This window comes from Vigna umbellata, chromosome 1, assembly GCF_029865625.1.
Source record: "Vigna umbellata cultivar VRB3 chromosome 1, Vumbellata_1.0, whole genome shotgun sequence".
In the NCBI taxonomy this organism is placed as follows: domain Eukaryota; kingdom Viridiplantae; phylum Streptophyta; class Magnoliopsida; order Fabales; family Fabaceae; genus Vigna; species Vigna umbellata.
Window position 1 is genome coordinate 100,998,682 of NC_142165.1, and position 21,309 is coordinate 101,019,990.

A 21,309-nucleotide genomic window follows, 5' to 3' on the forward strand; every position below is an offset into this window, starting at 1 on the left:
TCTGTCCAAACAATAGAAGATGTTGAACAACTTTGCTTTTAGTGGCCTTAATCTCCTAAAAGTATATACAATGAATACTTACTACGATAAATGCTGCTGAAGATATAAGTAGCAAACAAATTTTCTGAGAAGTGAGGCATTTGGTTCAATAGATTTAAAGATGCATAAAATCTGGAATTAAAGTAGTATAACCAGTGAAAAATGCAATCGATTCAGGTCGCTGAAAAAGACATTCTGAGAAGTGAGGCATTTCATATACATACAGGGGAATTCTCAGTTACAGCATAAGCAAATGACAAGTTTCTTTGCATATTGATGGTTAGCTCCCTAATAAAAGAGCTCAAATAAAATCAATGTATCATCATTCATCACTCTTTCCTCATTCTTCTGGCCCTGACATATTTTAAACACCCAAAAAATATGTAAGCTTGAAATGTCCATCTCCACACAACAACAACAAAGGAGGCATTCCAACCTTGGTTTCAATCAATGATTAAGCCAGCAATAAAGAAGAGGACCATTTTTTTCGTCTCACCGATGCTGCTTGCTGGTATTCAAAGGAGAGGCCCTCATGCTCTTGGATTGTGTGTATGTGATGTGTGGAGTTCCATCTTTCTTCTTCCGTCTCCCTTGTTGGGACAAGCGAGAGTGATAAGACAAAATTGCAAGGTCATTAAGCCCCTGCAATGGAGTCAGCGCTTTCACAACTTCATCCATGTTGGGGCGAGATTTAGGGTCTCTGCTGAGGCAGCTATAAGCTAACTGGGAAATCTTCTGCACTCCTTTTAGAGAATAATTTAGCTCCAGGCGAGGATCCACAAGCTGGTACAGCTTTCGCTTGTCAGCTAAGTATGGCCTAGCCCAAGAAACAAGATTTTGCTCCCCACTCGGACGCTTCTTGTCCATTGATCTTCTTCCTGTTAGTATCTCAAGCAACACAACTCCAAAGCTATAAACATCACTCTTAGCAGTCAAGTGCCCTGGTAAAAGAAAACAAACAGAAAATCATGCAGTTGTTTAGTTCTCATAGGTCTTAGAAAGACTTCTACAGGTGTCTGGATAGATGAACATGCGCTGCCTTAATGTCTGCGCTGTAGCAGAAATTGTAATCCATAATACAACTTTCACCACAGCATATCCAAAGCTTTAAAGAGTTTCATTCTTACCTGTCATGACATATTCTGGAGCAGCATAACCATAAGTTCCAACTACTCTGGTAGAAACATGTGTTTTGTCTCCTTGAGGTCCTGCTTTTGCTAGACCAAAATCTGAAAGCTTTGCATTATACTCCTGTAAGATACGACATGTTAATAAGTAATAAAACAAACTTCTCTGAAACTGATTGGATTATTTCAGTAACCACGTACCGTATCCAGCAAAATATTAGATGTTTTAAAATCTCTATAAATGACTGGTTCTGGACCATTGTGGAGGAAGGCCAATCCTTTTGCTGCACCAAGGGCAATCTTAACCCTGTTGGGCCACGGGAGAGGTACGGTTCCTTCAAATTGTGGCAAAATCGGGACTTTAATTGTTAGATACCGTGATCAAGAGGAAAGGGACCAGAACAGAATAACTAGTTGTAAGGTATGCCAGATCTATCATCATCATCATCAAGAATATGGAAGCAATGAGGGGAGAAGGCAAATAAATAGTGAAAAGAAAAAGTTATTAGATGATACAGAAAAGATTACAGAAAGAGTATGAAGTCATGAAATTTCCTGTTAATATCCTCGAGTAATATTTTTATGTGGTTAATTCTATGGAGTATTTTCAATAACCACAGAATGCATAATTTTATCCTTTTAACATATAAAGTCATTTGCTACTACTCAAGAACACTTCATGATAATGGCATAACATTTTGCTAGCTAATTTTAATTTTTATATAAATAAGACAATAATCAGTTGTGATACAAGTCACACTAATTGCTCCAGTAAATAATTCCTACAAGGGGAAAAAGAAATGCAAAATATATGCTGGTGAAGAAAGAATTCTACAATGTTGCATCAAGTCACAGATTAACAAAAGCAGATCACTTCATTAGTTTTGGTTTATTATTCAAGCAATAGCAATCGAACGATTTTGCAGGAAACCTGGAAACTGTTACCACATAATCTCAGATATGTAGCAGTCCTCATAATTTCTACGTAGAAAAGAAAGGAAAGGCAAGGCAGAAACTAACTTCTGAATAGATGATTTTCTAGACTTCCACGGGTCATAAACTCGTAAACAAGAAGCCGCTGATCATCTTCAATGCAGTAACCGATAAGTTTCACAAGGTTAGAATGGTGAAGCTGTCCAAGAAAGTCAACTTCAGCCTGCATCAACAAAATGTCATGTTACAATTCAATCTCCAACCTATCCTAAACATCACATTACAACACCAATCTACTAACCCAAAGCAGATATTTTACTAACCACCCATTCTCTATGGCCCTGAAGGCCATCTGGCTTCAAGCTTTTGACAGCCACTGTAATCCCTGACCCAGGTTTAGCTGGCGAGGTTCCATCTTCCTCAATCCATCCTTTGAAAACATAACCAAAGCCACCTTCCCCAAGAATGCTATCAGGTCTGAAATTTCCAGTTGCAGCTTTAAGTTCTTGAAATGAAAATTGAAGGAGCTGGCATGCAGCCTTGTTCTCCTGGGGTGGGGGATCAGGGTTATCAGAAGATAATCGAGCTTCGAGGGGAGGACAAAGTTCTCGATTGCTAGCATTCAGGTATCTTGTTTCGCTTGCTGCATCAGTAAAAAATAAAGAATGTGAAGGCTTCCTTCTTGAAATTCCCAATACTCATGAATAAGATTTCTGATAATTGCATTTAGCTTGGTTTTGGATCTGACAATGCAATCGAAACCATCATATCACAACGGATTAAATAAATCCTTAGTTTCTACTTTCAAGCACAAAATTTATAAAGCTTCAAATTCCAGAAAATCCATTCACTCTCTACGGAAATGAAAAATATAAATCCTTTTGAATTTTACAAGGGGGAATAGCTCAGTTTGCTCTGCGCACCACCCCACGTTCCTTCGAAGGAATCATGCAGTTAGCTATGCTTACAGTGTCTGAAACAAGAAGATGGAGAAAAGGGTTCTGAGAACGCACATCGATAAAGCTGAAAAAGATCCATCTTTTTAACTACCCACGTCATAATTAAACTCCATAAAAATGCCTGCCACAGAAAGTTCATTTTTTATATAAAAAAATAACCATCCCAGAAAACTCCATGATTTCAAGCAAACCCAGAATCAGGTATTTCGAAAAAATCAAGTCCTACATTGGCTAAAGACTGTGCCTAATAAGAGCTTATATAGCTTATGCATCTCTCCGTTTACAAATCAAGTTTGTCGGGGATAAGTCAGGCCCAAATTCTAAATAAGGTACTGCAAAACCACAAACTTTTATTTCCGAATTAGAAGGAAGAAGAAACTTTAAGCTTCAGAAAAGAAGAAAGTAAACAAAAGCAGAGAAGAGACTCATGGGGTGTGGCCAAACTTGAAACTTCATTCAGTGGTGAGAGAGAGAGAGAGAGGAGTGACACTAAACAATATAGTGGTTGAGATTCACAATGAAGATGAAGAATTCTCCAAGGTGGAAAAAAATTGTTTATGTTGTGTTGTGTATGTACCTGCATCATAAACGAGACTAGTACGAGGGATAGTGTTAGCAGAGTCTCTGGAAGCTGAAGGTTTGCACGCACCTCTAACACCGCGTTTAAGGACAGCCCAGCAACCGCACTTCTTCTCTGTCTCCATGCTCACAACTTTCATATTAATCACGGACTGAGGGAGAAGATGTTAACCATGGTTGGCTTCAAAGAAAGAAGAGAGTGATAAGAGAGAGAGAAGAGAAAGAGATGGTGTTTGTGTTTGTGTTGGAGATTGCAGGCATCATCATCGCCATCATCGCAGTGTGTACAAAAAGAACTTTTTTCCCACCACCTTTTGTGTGGGGGATGGGAATGGGACACTCTCTCACACACACACACACACTCTCTCACCCTCTGTTTTTACCTTTGTGCTTGAAATTACCAAAACACAACATAAAACCTCATGTCCAACAAAGTTTTAGCATTTTTTTGGAGTGCCTCCTTCGTGCCTTTCACCGCCATTCATTCATTCATCAACCTTTTATACCCACAAAACAAGTACCACATATTTTCAAACAGCTGATACGCATACTTTTCTTTATTCATTACACAGAACCATGTATTTTACTTTATGTTTCTTTAACATTATATTTCCACCTTTTCTTCTACTGTCTGTTTTGAATTATAACTTTTGCAACAATTTCTTAATTTACTTCATCATTTTGTTTTTTGTCCACTAATTATCAAAGTTTTACAATGGGTTTTAATTTTTGTACGTATTAATATAAATACTTTTTGTATTGTCAATCAATCAGTTTTTAAGATAATGTTGTTCGTATTAGATTTGAATAATGTGCCCGCAAAGAATATGATGTTACGTGTCACAGTAGACAACAAATTTTGCTGCTCAACTGTTCCAATGATTATGTTGTAATTTGCCTGTTTTTGTTTCCGTTGTGATTTTATTTGAAACAGAGAAATTTATAGAATATTTTTTTCCTGGTTTAGTATATAAGTCACATGCCTGAATTATGTATCATTGAAGGAAGAATAGTTGATACTATAACACCCTTCCTACAGGTTTCGTTTATTATTATATTATTTAATATTTATTATTATGCGCACTTATAAAACTATAATTATTCAATTTTGATAAACCTCTTCTTTACATAATTATAATTTAATAAAAAAAATTATATTTTATGTAAAATTGCTAATAATATTAAAGTATCTCTCTATATATAATGTAATATAATAAGAGAATAATCTTTTATAAGAGAAATAACTATTGGTTGTAGAATAATACATTAATAGTTCGATTTAAAATTACAATATCACTTAAATGAAGCCAGTTGTTTCCAAAATTACATAATTTATATATTTTAATCTTGATAATTAATTTACAGTAAGAAAAATTGATAACATTGTTCTTTCACAAACACATAACGTATAAAATGAGCATTCTTCAATATTATATTTAAATAGTCAGATAAAAAACACTTATTTTGTATGAAAATATATTGTTAGTCTTCAATATATATATCAACTTCTAATCTTATATCTATTAGTTCATATGCTGAATACAATTATAATAATTTTCAAGCATGAAATAAGAAAGTGAATTATTGAAAATAAAAAACAAAACACGTACATCATATATCAATCAATTTTATTTGATATTATTATTAAAATATAGAATTATAAAATAATCTAATAAATTAATGAAATGTTAACAGTATGTTATTTAATTAAAAAAGTTAGATGATACCTATTTGATTAAAAATATAAATCTTTTAATATTCAATATATCATAAAAAAGTATTAAAAACTGAAATAAACATACTCAACTTTATACTTAACACTTAAACCTATATTATATTATTAATGTTAATATAAATGTTTAAATTAGTTTGTTAGTTAGTTTCGGTAGCTATCATGAGGTGGTGTATCATATATGACATCAAATTAACATGTCAAGTCACAGTGATCTCCAAGTGAAGTAAATTTAAAATGTAAATAAGAAATAAAAAATATATATTTTTTGAAGTATTCTCCCTAATTTAGTGTGAAATATGTCTTAATTTCATAACACAAACAATTTTAATAATGGTATTTTCTTTCATTATTTCAAAGACCATCTTAGTCTTTTTAAAGTCTCAAAAAGGGAATATTATAAGAGAGAAACAAAATTACCCTTTTAGAGTAAGTATTGAATATGTTTGAGAAATTATGTTTTTATTGAGTTTTTTTGTAGTTTTTTATTATCATAGTTTTTTATTAGGTCTGAATGAGTTCAACTCAGTGAATTCATTTGAAGTAGAATTTAATATTTAAAAAAAATATATAATTATTTAACTTATTAAGTTAATTTGACAATTTACTTTAAACTAAAAGTCAATATGAGCGAGTTATTTAAACTTTTATTGATATTAACTTTTAAAAAAAGTATATTTAACTTTAATATATATATATATATATATATATATATATATATATATATATATATATATATTAATAAAAACTTATGTATGATTTTCATAATTATTTCTATAATAGATTATATTTTTTTATTTTATTGCTAAATTTAATAAAAAGTTGATTACATAAAAAAGAAGATTAAAATTTTAAATATATATTTTAGTTATTCAGTCAATTTTGTTTAACTAATAATATTTTAGTTATGTCAGATATAAATAAGTTTTAAAAATAAAACTTAGAACTGATATTTTTATCTATGTCAACTCCATTGATTTAAATATTTTCTGAAATGAATTTGATTCATTTTTTATATAAAACAAAAAAATATTTAAAAGTTAGATTAAATTTTTGTTCATTCTAAAATTATTATAAAATACCACATTTTATTATCAAATTAAAATATAAATTATTTTCTTTATAAATTTTATGTTACTTAAAAAATGTTGGACATACCATTTATTAAAAATAATGTTTTACATTATTTTTACAAAATAATATAAAATGATTTAATTCAAAAGAAAAATATAAATTTTATAATCATACTATTGGAAAATATATTTAACTCCTATAATATATAATCATGCGAAAAACATATCAATAACCACTCTTTACATTATAAAGATGTAAGCGAGTACTGCATATAATTTCTGTTATGAGTATTTTATATAATCACAAAATTCTCTTGACAGTGCCACAAAAGCAATAATTCAAAAAATAATGTTAGTTTTGTAATATTTATTTTTCTGTCCATTCAGTGACTAGTTAACTTACATTATCTCCCAGTGTAAAAGAATATATTATTTTACATTTTTTTTCTCTTTATTATAGAAGAAATAATGTAAAAATAACATTGTTCCTGAGAAATTGTACCACAATCACGGACAACATCCCCCACTACATCAGTTAGTAACATGATATATGTTTAAAATTATTATAAAATAACATTTTCTTAATTGTGCATTGGAATTTTAAAAACACTTTCCCAATTTTTATCAAAATCTAGAAACAACTTTACAAATAGCCATTATCTAGATTCTAGACCTGACGTGTTTTCAAGATTGAATAAAATAATGAACGAAAAGAACGCATTTGGGATCATTCTTGATCTATGTTGCTAGTTTCATCATTCCAGATTCTTGTTAATGGGTGGTAAGCAGAAAAACTCAAACTATAGGCTGATATTGTTCTAGAAGAATGCTTACAAACAACACTTCTGTTAGTATTGTTATTCAGCTTGATGGAAAAGTTGAACCATTCAAGGGTAATAAAGGTTTTGAGTTAGACTTTTTGTGTTTTGAGGACAAAATGAGTTTTTGGTTAATAAAATGATAGCCAAAAACTTAAAATTAGGCGTGAATTAAGTAACGGTGACCAAAAGAGTGAGATTGATAATATTATTGTTGGGTCAAAACTAATAGAAAGATGGTCAATAGCATTTTTGAGTGCAATCCCATCACTCTTTCTCTCTCTCTAGGGTGGGATAGATTCCTACATAGATGAAAAATGGAATGGGGGAGAAGAAGAGAAAGAAAGAGTGAGTGAGGTTGCTTGGTGAAGAGTCATTTCATGAACCAACTATAAACAAAAATGTATTCTATGATGCTTGGGGAGATCAAAAGCAATTTAAGATCCTATTCTCTACACTATGCTTTCAACTTGACAAAGCTTGATGAAAAGGAGTGATGCGAATTGCCCCCACTAAGTTTGTGGGTCCTGTCGTTTGCTCCCACCATATATTCTCTTCACTAACACAAACAAGATGAGGGAAGAAAGAGCTAAGGTTTTGGAACAGTGACACTGAAATTGTAAAACTTAACAGAAAGAGTAATTTATTTTTATTGTTTGAAAGAGGGTGAAGCACTTAAGGTAACATAGTTCCGTGAGTTGCGTGGAGTGAAGCATCAACATCAATAGAGAGATAGAAGAATATGGTTCATCTTCTTCCCATCTTCTCTAACCAGTAATTCTTCCCAAGTCAGGACCAGCACCAACTCTTAACCTCCTAATCAACTTTATAGTTAGCTGCAATGTCAATTTCACTGCGTGCTTTATCCTTGATATATATTCTAATTATTTCTTAAACTATGATTTCTTAAACTATTGAAGGTGTCTTAATGATTCTATCTGATGGATTTTTTTTTTCTTTTTAAAATTACTATTACCTAAACTTAACTAATAAAAAGCTTAAAATTAGTAATTAGTGAATGCTGCAGGAGTCTTAATTATTATAGACAGTTCATAACTAGTTGCTTTAGAATATTTTTTTTTCTAGTTTGATATCTCAAGTTTTAATTAAGCAAATTAACTCATATAAATATTGCAATTGTATAATTTTAATTCCTTCTCAGTCCGCCATCTAATTTCTAAGATTTTGTTAGTGTCATTGACATGCGATCTATTTGTTGTCCAACACATATTTGACCTTGTTTAAAAAAATGGTTTGTGCAATCATCTATTTAATTTCAATTAAAATGTAATTTATACCCCTAGTAATTCAGTTATTATTGAATAGCATGTAATATGTTTTATATTTAATTTGATTACATAGTATAAATGTATTTTTATTGTGTTGTGCGGTGAAATGGGATTAGTTAATTATGACACAATACAAACACATTTGTTAATTCTTTGAAAACAATAAAAAAAATTGAGTTGAACATAGTAAAAGTATTATTGGAATCAGCAAAACCCTTTCTTATTGGTTTTTTCTTCCTTCAAACCTGTTTTTCCTTTGCACCTCAATCTCTTTATTGAAAACTAGTTCGTAGGGGTAGTTGTCTTTTCTTTTTTAATTTTAAATTTTTATTAAAAGTATTAATATAATTACTACTATATTAAAATAAATGATTAATGAATTTTGTTTATATATATATATATATATATATATATATATATATATATATATATATATATATATAAACCAACAATAATTAATAATAATTTTAATTTTTTACCTTTGACCGTGTATCTACACTCTAAACGATGAGAAAAAACTTTAAGAAACTCCATTTTTTTTTATAAACACGTAAACGTGCTTACTCCCAAGGTGCTTACTCCCAAGTTTAAAACTAATATTTCAAAGAAGAATATTTATTAAAGAAAAAATATTGAATATATATTTAATAAATTACATGTTTAGTTGAAAACACCAGATATATTGAATACTTGAGATGGGCTGGAACAGTAGAAAGGTAAGGCGTGTGTAGAAACATAGATATACAAATTATTCCCTGATTCCCTGTGTACCAATCCTATCTATTATATTGGTTGGTTATTAATAGGAGAGATCGGAGGTAATTCAGCGGCGGATTGCATGAGCGGTTGTTGTGTGGGTGGCGGCGGCGGCGGATCGGACGCGGAGTGAGCAGAGGATCGAAACATGTCTGCGATCATAGTGTGCGGGAAGAGATCAGCGCTGTTCCAAGAGCTTCCTCCAAAGAGGATCCGTTGTTCTTCTTCTTCTTCCCCGGTTCGCCTCTCTCCCTCTTCCCTCCTCCACCACCTCGCCGCCTTCTTCCCTGACATGGACAACCACCTCCTCGAGAAAGCCCTCGAAGATTGCGGCAACGACATCGACTCCGCTATCAGAAGCTTAAACCAGCTTCGCTTAGGAGCATCAACACCTCCTTCTCTTCGTTCCACTCCTACTGCATCTGATGCTACTCTTCAATCGCAAAGTTTGTTACCTTTAAACCTCTTGCAATTTGACCATAACTGTAATTTGCATTAAATGATGCTTCTGTTTTCTGTCTTTTATACTTTCGGTTTTTTCAAGGCATTTTCCAGTGAAACAGGTATATAATTTAGCAATATATATGCCCTGTGGACAGGTAGTATAAATTCTTTGCACAATAAATTATTAACACTTTTTTAGTCTCTTCACTGTTACTTCATGCTCAATCAAACTATATACAAGTTGTATTATTCGTTATGTTAGGTCAGTTTTAGTTCTGAAGTATATTCATCTAAATGTAAGACAGTGTAATGTCTATTCTAATGGTTGTTATTGAACCTATATTGAGCTATTTGTTGTTGCGTTATTGGACATGATAGTCAGATGGTAATGCATATAACAGAAAACAATTCCTGATCTCATGAACTAGGCCACCCCCCTACAATGTATGATTTGTTATATTAGGTCAGTTTTGGTAGTCTGAACCTTGATTTATTTTGTTGTTTGATGAAACAAATGACATTTCCGGATATTGATGGGAAGAAGTGGTTGTTTTAGTAGGTGAAGGGCAATATGATGCAGAAGTTTCAGCTTCTGAGGACCCGGTTACTGGACAAAATTATCCCACAAATGGTGCTGAATGGGTGGAGCTTTTTGTTAAAGAAATGATGAATGCTTCAAACATGGATGACGCCAAAGCTCGAGCATCAAAAATGTTAGAGGCTTTGGAGAAGTCAATTTGCATGAGAACAAGTGTTGAAACAGAGCGAAACTTCCACCAGGTTATTTATTATGGCTATATGTTTCTCAGCGTTGTTATTTTCAACCTAAATACCGAGCTCAAATGCTCTTTCAATTCCATCTAATAAAAGTCATTGGTTGTGATATGATGTACTCGTTGTTTGGTTTACATCAGGAAAATACGGCGTTGAAGGAACAGGTGGAGGCCCTTGTTCAAGAAAATGTGATTCTGAAGCGTGCTATCTGTATTCAGCACGAACGCCAGAAAGAATATGAAGACAGAGATGTAGAGTTGCAGCAATTGAAGCAATTAGTGTCACAGTACCAGGAACAAGTAAGAGCTTTAGAGGTAAACAATTATGCACTGACAATGCACCTAAAGCAGGCAGAGCAAAGCAGTTCCATCCCTGGGCGTTTTCATCCAGATGTTTTCTAGGTAACAAGTGTATCTGGCTGTTTTTGTAGTTTAAGTGTGATCACGAAGAAGACACAATTAACTCATATTTAATGATTCGGTAAAAAAAAATAAAAATCTATCCTACTTATAAATTATTAGCTTTTTGATGTAGATTCCCCCATGTGATCAATATTTTGGATGTTAGGAGATTTGATATGGCTTGCCTCAAGTAAGCCCCTTGTGATATAGATTGTGTCTGACTGTCTATTATTGGTGTTTTCTGCTGCTACCATCGTTTTTGTGAAGCTTCTAGCGATTCATAAGTAAGGACCGATCATGTTTTTGCTGAGACAAAAGGACTACCACCTGGTGCGAAGAGTGAATCTGTCATTTTTTGCAGTCATTCTGTAATGAATTGTTCACATACATGATGGGTATGGTGGGTTTGGAGTAATTAATAAAGATTGTGGTTAGATACTTGAATTAAAAGGTTGTTCTAACTTATATAACTTACGCATTACCCAGTAAATGACTACTAATTCTTATTTATTCAAATCATATCAGGTCATAAGGGTTCACTGGCAAAGAATATTAACCAGTCTTTACTTTGGTTTCATTGTTTTTAATTTAACATTTTAAATTTATAATTTTGATTATTAAAATTATTTATAGTTTTTAACATGTTATTTGTATTAAAGCTCCTTAAGAAGACGAAAAAGATTGTTTCCAGAAGCATAGATTAGCAAAAATCCTGGATAAGAGGAGAGAATGGTTATAGGAACGGAAAACTTGAGATACATAGTCACAAGCTCTCACTACCTAGTTAGGTTAAGAAAATGGCGAGAAAGTAGAGGAAAAAGATATGGTCAAGAAACCTTCTGGAGAACAAAGGGAGGAGGGCTTCTCCCTGAACCTTCACCACTTTCTCCCTGTACCTCCCTATTTTCTTTGACTGACAAAAGTACCCTCGGTAAAAAAAATTATCTTTACCATAATTTTTGTATCTTTTTCAAAATCCTAATCTCTCTTCTTCTTTAATCTTCTTCCTGGATCTCCCTTTCTCATTTTCTTCTTTTCAAATTCTTAAGTCCTTCTCCATATTTTTTCCGGTGTTGCTCCTTCTACCACCCCAAGTATTTCTGCACCTTCCCACTATTTTCTTTTATTTCAAAAATACTCTACATCTCCTCACTATTTTCTTTTATTTCAAAAATACCCTACACTTTTCCACTATCCTCAACAATCTTTCTCTTTCTACATTAATGGAGCATTATCTTTATCTTTCTCTCTCTACATTAATGGAGTATTGCTTAGATTTAAACTTGTGATATATTGCAAAATATAAAATTATAAACTTAAAGGTTACATGCAAATACAAAATAATAAACATAATAATATTAATAGTAAATAATATATTATTATTATTATTATTATTATATACTAACATGATGAAAGAACTAAATAAATATCAAATCTTTAACAAATAACTTTTCTTTTATATTTTAAATATTTAATAATATTTTTATATTATTTATCTAATAAATTAAATATTTTATTCAAGTTATTTGAGTCAAACATGTCGGTAAGTTAAAACATAATATAATGTTAAAAATTATAGATATTAAATGTAAAAAAAACACATATATATAAACATTTTTTTAGAAATTTAGAACAAAATTTTACCATTTATTAAGTGATTTGAAGAAAAAAAATATATATTGAACAGTGAAAATAAGATTCAATCAAGCTTATTTAAGGGAAAGTGTAAATAAAATTTTGCAATATATCACAAGTTTAAATCTGAACCAATAATGCAGAGAGAGAAAGAGAAAGATTATTGAATATGGTGGGGATGTGTAGGATAATTTTGGAATAAAAGAAAATGGTGGGGAGGTGTATAATATTTTTGGAATAAAAGAAAATAGTGAGGAGGTGTAAGAGCACTTGGGGTGGTGGAGAGAGCAACACCCTATTTTTCCTCTTTTCCTCTCCTGTACATGCTTTCTTTTGTTTTTCTTCTCTTTCTTGGTCTACTTTTGACTTTCGTTGTCTTTGGTGGTTCATTGTCTTTGTTCGATTTTAGTTTACGAGATGATATAATACGATTATATGATGAATGGTTAATTTTTGAGATTAGAGTTTGGATTTGAACGAATTTTATTTGCATGATTGAATGTTGGAAAATGTTAAATCTAGAAATCTCTTGAATCCTTCAATGTTTTTTTTAATTTATATTTATTTAATTTAATATGTTTTTAATTAATTATTTTTTAAATAATTTTTTTAGTTTTTGGATATGTTTGTAATTTATATAATTAATTTTTTTAATTATTTATTTTAATTTTTGGATAGGTTTATAATTTATAGAATTAGAATTTTTAATTTGTTTTGTTTTATTTTTGTTTAATATAACAAATTTGTATTTAATATTTTGTAATTAATTTTGTTGGTTTTTTGATAGTTTTGTAATTTATATAATTTAATTTTTTAAACTTTTAGATAGGTTTATAATTTATTGAGTTTAATTTTTTTTAATTAAATCTGTTTGATTTTATTAAAATTTATTTATTTTTAATTAGTTTTTTAGTAGTTTTTGGATAGGTTTGTAATTTATATCATTTAATATTTATTTGATTAACATTTTTTAGTTTTTGGATGAGTTTATAATTTATTGAATTTAATTTATTTTTAATTAATTGTTGTTTAGTTTTTGGATATATTAATAATTTATTTAATATAATTTTAGTTTTAATTAAATTTTGTTTAGTTTTGCATTCGTTTATAATTTATTTAACTTATTGTGTTGTTTAATTTTTTAATTGTGTTTTATTTAATGAATTAATTTTTGATAGAAATGACAAGAATTCGAGGTGTATCTACTTATCCGAGGGAAAGTTTTCCATAGGGTGAAGGAAGAAAAAAACTTACAGCTCCACCTCGTAGAAGGGTGCAAAAGTTGATATCGATGTTCATGTAGAGAACTGTGTAGTTGAGGAGCTTGTAGTTGAGGAACATGTAGTTGAAGAGGAAGAGTATCAAAATGTTCTTCAAATAGATCACGAAGTGGGTAGGTTCGAAGGAGATCCATGACCATGTCTCTTATACCTTATGAGAGGACGGAGTGAGTGCAAAACTTTTATTTTAATGATTATTGTTTAGTTTGAATAAATTTTATTTTGAATGGACTTAATATCATTTTTGGTCTCTATATTCGTCAATTTTGTTGGATGTGGGACTTGTTTTTTTCAAATGTTCAATATAGTTCCTAATTTCGTAATTTATATTCAATTTGGTTCTTTTTTATTGACGACGTTTAAATAGTTAACACATAGTATCCAATTTCATAATTTATATTGGCATAGTATCTAGATAAGCAATAAGTAAATGAGTTATTAGTTTTCTTTTAATATACGTGACAAATTCTTATAATTTTAGTATTTAAGTAACTTCTTTTTAAAGTTAAAATAACTAATTACAATAAAAAAACGCTTATCAGAAAAAATATCTGTAATATATAACATTAATAAAGGAGTATTCTTTTAATCACTCATGGTAAACATTAGAGACAAAAAGGAGATCTACTGAAAATTGTTGAACAAAATATAAACTCTCAAACAATTGTTGGTTTCCACTTGTTTACTGATGTTACTGATGGTAAGTATTTCAATTTGTTTCCATTTACAATTTAGATTTTAATAAATTGAAGCTTGAACCACCTACCTGACAGCTGATTTAATTTGTTTGCGATTTAGCAATTTTTTAACAAATTTATATTATATTCATTCTGGTATATAAATTTTGTTAATTATTAATTTTTAATTAAGCTAACATTGTCATAATTAAGAAGAACATCCTAAGCATATAAGTTACTTTACAAAATATTAATTATTAATTTTTAAAAGTTCAAATTCATATCCTTTCTAACTATGAAAAAAAATGTGAACCTTGATAATCGAAAATAATTATTTAACTATAAATTATAATATTAAACTATCCAATAAAATAAACAGGTAGAATAAAATACAGAAATCAAAACACTTCAAAAAAGTTTACAAAGATATAAAAAAACAACCCAATTACCGATGGTAAGAAAAAGACAGTTGAATAAAAAAAAATCTCAACTATTTCAAATGTTCTTTCTTTTTACTCAAAAATAAAAATTTACATGAGAAAAATGAGTGAGTTTGTCCCTTTTTCTGGTTAAATACTCCTTCCACTTCTTTTAATTTAGAACAGATTCTTCTTCTTTACGGATAAACAATCTTGTCTTTTGTTTCTTCATAATTCATCTTCCATTCTTTCTTCCAAATGTCCAATAGCTGCATCATCTCTCTTCATGTCACTTACTTTTTCTTTGTTTTCAGACATTTTATTTGCTTGATCTTGTTCATTGTTGTTTTCTATCAGGAATAGGAATTCTGATTTCTTGAACTCCAAGAAAAAAAAAAAAATTCGGTACAGTTTTTTATTTTAAAGTCACATGTCCCTAGACACTAAACTATTTGTCATCTCAACTTGGACAAAAACAACCTCCTTAGAAAGAATTCAATCCACATGAAAGCTTGGAGTTTAGGAATTTCATTACAAGATAGATTTTTCTTAATGAAAAGTATTGGGTAAGTTTTTTTTTTCTTTTTTTTTAATCTTTTCTATTTATGCTTACCAAGAAACTTGTGTTATATTTACTCGAATAAATATAGCACAAATTTCTTGGTAAGAAAAATAGAAAACATTTAAAAAAAAAAGAAGAAAAAAAAATTTACCCAATACTCTTCATTAAGAAAGACCCTCTTGCAATCAAATTTCTAAACTTTAAGTTTTAATGTGGATCCAATTCTTCTTACGAAGGTTGCTTCCGTCCAAGTTAAGATGGGAGAAAGTCACACTTTCTTGTATGGGGACATGTGGCTTTAGAGTCAGAAGTTGCGCAGAAGTTTCTTTTTTTTCTTGGAGTTCTAGAAATCAAAATCCCTGTTTCTGACAAAAAAATCATGAGCAAGATCATACATTGAAGCAAATAAAAGATTTGAAAATGAAGAAAAAGAAAATGACATAGAAAGAGATGTTGCAGTTCTTGAACATTTAGAAGAAACGAATGAATGGAAGGTGAATTGTGAAGAAAACGATTGATTGTCCATAGAGAAGAAGAAACTATTTTGAATTAAAAGAAGTAGAAGGAGTATTTAACTAGAAAAAGAGATCATGTGTCCAAACTCACTTATTTTTCTCATATAAGTTTTGAGAAAATATTATTTGACACTTCTATACTCATATGACACATTATTTCTCCTCATCTTGTTATAAAAATCATATCAAATGAATATGGTGTCTCAACCTACCCTACCCTTGCTCATAAGGTTTTAATTTTTTTTCAGTAAGAAATGAGCATTTGAGATAGTTGGGATTTTTTTTATTCAACTTACTATTTCTTAAGATAATGTTAAGTATTCAAGGATTTGATAAATTAATTTTACATCTTTTTAGAAAAATATTAAATGGTGCAATTTTACATATTATAAGTGCAACATTCATATATTTTTCTTAAATTATTTAAATCGTGTTTATATAGGTAAGTAACCGAATTTTGATCAATAATTTTAAAAACAAAATAATATATTTAAAGTAAACAGTTATTTTAATATCGTTTTAATATCTAATAACTATGTAAAGTTATTAATGTTCTCTGGTAGTATGAATAATCTTGTTTTACTACTATTACTTTAGTTTGTATATAAACAAATGATACAACAACCACATTCCTTTAATAGTTAACAATATTGACCTCTAACTTTGTATTAAAAAAATAATTTTGAAAACAATAAATCTAACATGATTAAGATACTCAAACTACAACCTCCCTCTTATAAAGTCGGTGGTTAAGACCATTTGATTATTTATTACTTCTATATAAAAAACAAAAATATGAGAACCCATGAGTTAAGTCACCAATTTTTATCACGAAAATTCTATACCTAATTACTTATTAAGGTGTACACGAGTTTATTCACATAGATAAATGAAATTATCTTATCATATATATATATATATATATATATATATATATATATATATATATATATATATATATATATATATAAATTTGCGATACATATAAATTTAATTAATTTTATTTTAATTTTCTATTTATGTAAAATTAATCCTTTTCGAGTTCAAGAATAAATAATACTTGTATTAGAAATTGTGGGAATTGATTTCCCATTTCTAGTAAATTAATAACTTGAAGTTATGGATTATAGTTTTCATCTAACATATCTTGAAAAAAATATATTAATTTAATCCTATCTCCCATTTCAGCTAACTTTACTTCTAAGGCTATGCCATCTTTTCTAGATGAAAAGATCTTATCAGCTCGATAAATGAAAAATTATAGCAGAACCAATCTTTCGAAATGGAAAAATTATAAAGTGTTAGACGTATCACTTTGTATACACTAAGTTTATAGGTAAGTGGACTCAAATCGTGGATGACATCCACCACAAACTAAATTATTGCATCTCAGACTCAAACTGAACCTATGGAAGTTTTCATTTCAAAATTAATATTTTTTCTAATTAAATCATAAATATAAAACTTTATAAATTATTATATATTAACTTTCTATTAATGATTGTTATCCTATTAATTAGTCTTTATCTCAACCTATGGGTTGGCAGCATGTCAAGTTGGCAACACGTCCGAATGTGATGCTAATAGGTATGTCATATATTACATTATATATAACAGAGATCCATATAAATATGTCATTGTAATTTTTTTTATATGTCACTTTGACAATACGTAAATTAACTTAGTAATTTTAATTTAGTGTGCAATTTTTATCTATTAGGGGCAATTAAATTAGCAATTTTTGTCTTATTTTGTTTCTACAAAAGGAAAAGAATAATATTATTTATAGTGGACCATGTAAAATGCAAGCGTCAGTCTTTATTTTGTTATTGCATGATACACTTTTGCTTTTTCTAGACGCATTTTGAAGAGCTGGAAAAACAAACAAGCAACCCCACCCACATTAAGTGAATCATATGTTTCAGAAAATAAAGCATAATCATTTATTTATTTATTATCTATATATATAATTAAATACTGGACTCGTTATATTTCGTGAATCAACTCAAATTTAAGGATATTTTTGGTCGTGTTTAAACTGTTTTAAAATCAGATTAGTCATGATTAAGCTATTTAAGATGTTGAATTAAAATTTCATGATTTAATCATTTAAATTTCACTAGCTTTTGATTTTGTGATTATAATTACTTTCCTAAAGAAATGTTCATTGTTTACCAGTGTCTAACGTTTTTCAAATTTGTTATCTCATGTTTTCATTTATTTTACATTCAACATAAAGAAAATTAAAGTATATTATACACTTTTTTATAATTAATCAAAACTGTTCAATGAGATTTTAACCAATATTCGTATTTTTAGTTTTATATTGAAAATTTTAATTTTGAATCTAAAACTGATTTTCTCTTAAAATATTTTTAAGTAGTTTATAAGAAGAAGTAAAAAAAAATTATTACTGGTTTAATACTAAAATCAATTTTATTTAAAATGCATTATATGCAAAGTTACGATATAATTGCATGTGAGGAGACATACATTTTTTAGATAAAAAGAAAGACAAAGGAAAGGAAGGAGGAAGCATTTTAATGAAAAATTTCAACTAATTAAATTCAACTAAGTTTCTACTGTTTAAACTGAAAGATACATGAAAAAAAAAGTTATTTTTACACTATTTAACTACCATTTGAAATGGTCTTAAAAAAGAGGTTAACTTTTGTATTTTAAAGATTCTGTATTTTTAAAGAGAAAGAAAGAGATAAGAGTAATAAGGAGTAGTAAATGGGTGTAAAAGAAAATTTTATCCTTCAGAGTAAGTGGTCCTATTTGAAAGTTGGCAAACAAAGCCTACCAGATTCAATTAATTACTACATTTGGTGAAGATAATTACAAAGTATGACATTGGTGGAAAATGTCACATGAATCGTTCAGGCTCTTAAAAAAAAGTGAGATTTTTCTTGATTGGACTCACATTCAACAACGATGGCTTTTGCTTAAAATAACCTTCCTCGTGGAAATAAATTAACCTTCATAATTAACACCGTATGTTTGGTCATATGCAGCATGTGAGGCTCCAGAAACAACATCCTCTATCAATAATTTACTTTTCCCAATTTCATGGAGGAAAGAGAACAAAGCTACAAAACCCTGAACAGTTATAAATCCACACACACCCAGATTAAAGAAAAAAAAAACATACTACATAGCCATTAAAGTTACAGAAACATGAAAATTTGTTTAAGAATCTACATTCCTAATAATGAGAGAAATTTTTCATTTCGTGTATCTCTGTGTGGCCACCACATATAGAGAGAAAATGGAGTTAATTAATGATGGATGGTGTGAATTGAAAAAGAGAGAACCTGTGGTAGCAGTGGACTATGCGTGAAAGAGAGTAAGTTTTCCTCCCTTCATCATCATTCTCTTAAACTCCTTGAAATTCACCATACCATCTCCATCCATGTCAACCTTCTTAATCATCTCTCTGCACTCTTCACTCTTCTTCCCTTCCTTTAACCCCAACGAAGTAAGCACCAAAGCTAGCTCCTCCACCGAAATAACCCCATCGTTGTCCTTGTCGAACACATCAAAAGCTTCCTTTAGATTAATCTCCTCCTCTTCTTCTTCTTCTTCTTCATTTTCGTCTTCTTCCTTTTTCCCTCCCATACACTCACTTGTCAACAGGCAAAACTCCTCAAAATCTATCAAGCCATCACCGTTCGAATCGTACTTCACAACAATATCGTCCACCTCTTTGTCTGTCATCAAGATTCCGATGTTCCTCAGGGATTCCCTCAGCTCCTGCTTCGTCACGAAACCGTCACCGTTTTTGTCGAAAGTGGAAAACACCCTTTCGAGCTCTTCCTTCTTCCTGGAGGAACCGTGCTCCACCTTGGCCGTTGGTGAAGGAGTGAGGGCGGTTTTGGTTTTGCAAGCACTGCTGGGGAGGAAAATTTGAAGGCACGTGGTAATCTTGTTGGTGGATACTTGAAGGAAGATATTTATGAGACCTGCAATGAAGAGCAGGGCCAGTAACAGTGTAGATAGATCCATGGTTTTGTTGGATGTGATCTAGGAAACAAAACAGAGGGTAAGGGATAAGGAAGAAGAGAACCACGAAGAGAAGGAACCGAGTATAGTTTACTTTTCAGAACAACCTATGAACCAAAGATTATACAAAGAAACTTCGTCTGCTTTTGAGGTTTTTGTTTGTTTCGGAAAACAATATTATAAACGCTCCATTTAGTGACTCAAGTGTAACCATCTCTTCCATACAGTTTATATAAACTAATAAAATCATATAAATAGTTATAAAAATATTGAATATTTATTCCATTCTTGTTCTAATTCGAATGTTTTATTTAACATTTTTATCACTTCTTTACACTAAAACTTTACAAATACAATTGTCTGAGTCTTGATATTAAGAGAACAAATAATTTACTGTAGTTTCACCCTTTGATTATAAATAGAAAATTTTGTCTAAGTCTTGATTTCAAAGAGAACAAATAGTTTTTACACTGTCATTTCAGTCACGTATTAATAATAAGTGAGCTGACATTTGTAATAACTATCTTAAAAGTTATAATACGTGATTAGATTATTCAGTGCTTTAGTACCTTAATAGTTATAACATGTGATTAGATGATTATCTAGTGTCTAACTATATCTTAAAAGTTAACCATGATAATGTAAAATTCACTAAGTTAAAAAGTTATATTAAAATAAAGGTTTAATACATTGGTCCTTACTTTTAGGGGTTTGGTTCAAAGTAATCCTACCTTTTAAAAAAGTTCAATAAAATCTCATGTTTTGTTAAAAAAATGTTCAATTTGATCCTTTTCCTCACGCCGTTAAAAACATAACGGTGCAAATGTCACTCTGGTATCTCTTAAGCACGTGGCACACGTTAATAGGTAGACTTAAATGATTTTTTAATTTAAAAAAAAAGTTCCTGCCACATCATATTCACCATCTCCAGACACTCTCTAATTTTCTCTCCAAGAAACCCTAGCCGCCGCACCATTCAGCGCCCATCCTCACCGGCAGCCGTCCTCTCCAACGCATCACACGCCACCACCAAAGCTATGAGACAAGAACGCGAGAAACCCTAGGTCTCCACGGTTTGCTTGCAGATCTGATTGTGGTTGCAGGTGGACGCAAGCAACGGTGCGATTAATGGTGGAGAAGAGTGGAGATTCGCGATCTGCAGCAGCTGGCAATTTGACTGGTGGTTAGTGGTGGACGATTCTGTGGTGGAGATTGGACGGTAGTGCTGCTGGCGCGATGACGATTTTGCTGGTGCGAGGGTGAAAATGGTGAAGATTGGTGGTCGCGGCATA

The 21,309-nt window shown here is 30.4% G+C and overlaps 2 protein-coding genes and 1 pseudogene across 7 annotated transcripts; 1 reads left to right on the forward strand and 2 right to left on the reverse strand.

Annotated features, from left to right (window-relative positions):
- Window positions 1-188: 188 nt before the first annotated feature.
- LOC148206974 (serine/threonine-protein kinase PBL34-like) lies at window positions 189-4,077 on the reverse strand. 2 transcript variants are annotated; one of them, XM_088105184.1, is made up of 6 exons: window positions 3,636-4,077; window positions 2,423-2,742; window positions 2,187-2,322; window positions 1,368-1,501; window positions 1,167-1,290; window positions 189-980 (listed from the first exon to the last, which is right to left on the reverse strand). In XM_088105184.1, exons 1-6 carry the CDS (start codon window positions 3,775-3,777, stop codon window positions 532-534), a joined length of 1,305 nt encoding a protein of 434 aa, XP_087961310.1. In that variant the 5' UTR covers window positions 3,778-4,077; the 3' UTR covers window positions 189-531. The 2 variants fall into 2 exon arrangements, with proteins under 2 accessions (XP_087961310.1, XP_087961311.1); XM_088105185.1 differs by having other exon boundaries at window positions 3,708-3,802.
- Window positions 4,078-9,156: 5,079 nt separating this feature from the next.
- On the forward strand, window positions 9,157-14,080 carry LOC148206975 (uncharacterized). Of its 5 annotated transcripts, none has more exons than XM_088105186.1 (4): window positions 9,157-9,265; window positions 9,356-9,751; window positions 10,306-10,529; window positions 10,664-11,152. In XM_088105186.1, exons 2-4 carry the CDS (start codon window positions 9,454-9,456, stop codon window positions 10,922-10,924), a joined length of 783 nt encoding a protein of 260 aa, XP_087961312.1. In that variant the 5' UTR covers window positions 9,157-9,265; window positions 9,356-9,453; the 3' UTR covers window positions 10,925-11,152. The 5 variants fall into 5 exon arrangements, with proteins under 5 accessions (XP_087961312.1, XP_087961315.1, XP_087961314.1 ...); XM_088105189.1 differs by lacking the exon at window positions 9,157-9,265 and adding an exon at window positions 13,738-14,080 and having other exon boundaries at window positions 9,272-9,751; window positions 10,664-10,924; XM_088105188.1 differs by lacking the exon at window positions 9,157-9,265 and having other exon boundaries at window positions 9,272-9,751; window positions 10,664-10,924; window positions 11,058-11,374.
- A 4,977-nt stretch (window positions 14,081-19,057) lies between these two features.
- Window positions 19,058-20,219, reverse strand: LOC148206976 (calmodulin-like protein 3 pseudogene; annotated as a pseudogene).
- Window positions 20,220-21,309: the final 1,090 nt, after the last annotated feature.

What these genes read in the sequence shown, in the direction of transcription:
- LOC148206974 (XM_088105184.1), bottom strand. Translation starts at nt 3,777, where the DNA reads ATGAAAGTTGTGAGCATGGAGACAGAGAAGAAGTGCGGTTGCTGGGCT. An exon ending in AGAAAATCATCTATTCAGAA is followed by an intron (nt 1,502 to 2,186) that starts GTTAGTTTCTGC and finishes CACAATTTGAAG; the next exon opens with GAACCGTACCTCTCCCGTGG. An exon ending in CTAATATTTTGCTGGATACG is followed by an intron (nt 1,291 to 1,367) that starts GTACGTGGTTAC and finishes CGTATCTTACAG; the next exon opens with GAGTATAATGCAAAGCTTTC.
- LOC148206975 (XM_088105186.1), top strand. Translation starts at nt 9,454, where the DNA reads ATGTCTGCGATCATAGTGTGCGGGAAGAGATCAGCGCTGTTCCAAGAG. An exon ending in TGCTACTCTTCAATCGCAAA is followed by an intron (nt 9,752 to 10,305) that starts GTTTGTTACCTT and finishes TGGTTGTTTTAG; the next exon opens with TAGGTGAAGGGCAATATGAT. An exon ending in CAGAGCGAAACTTCCACCAG is followed by an intron (nt 10,530 to 10,663) that starts GTTATTTATTAT and finishes GGTTTACATCAG; the next exon opens with GAAAATACGGCGTTGAAGGA.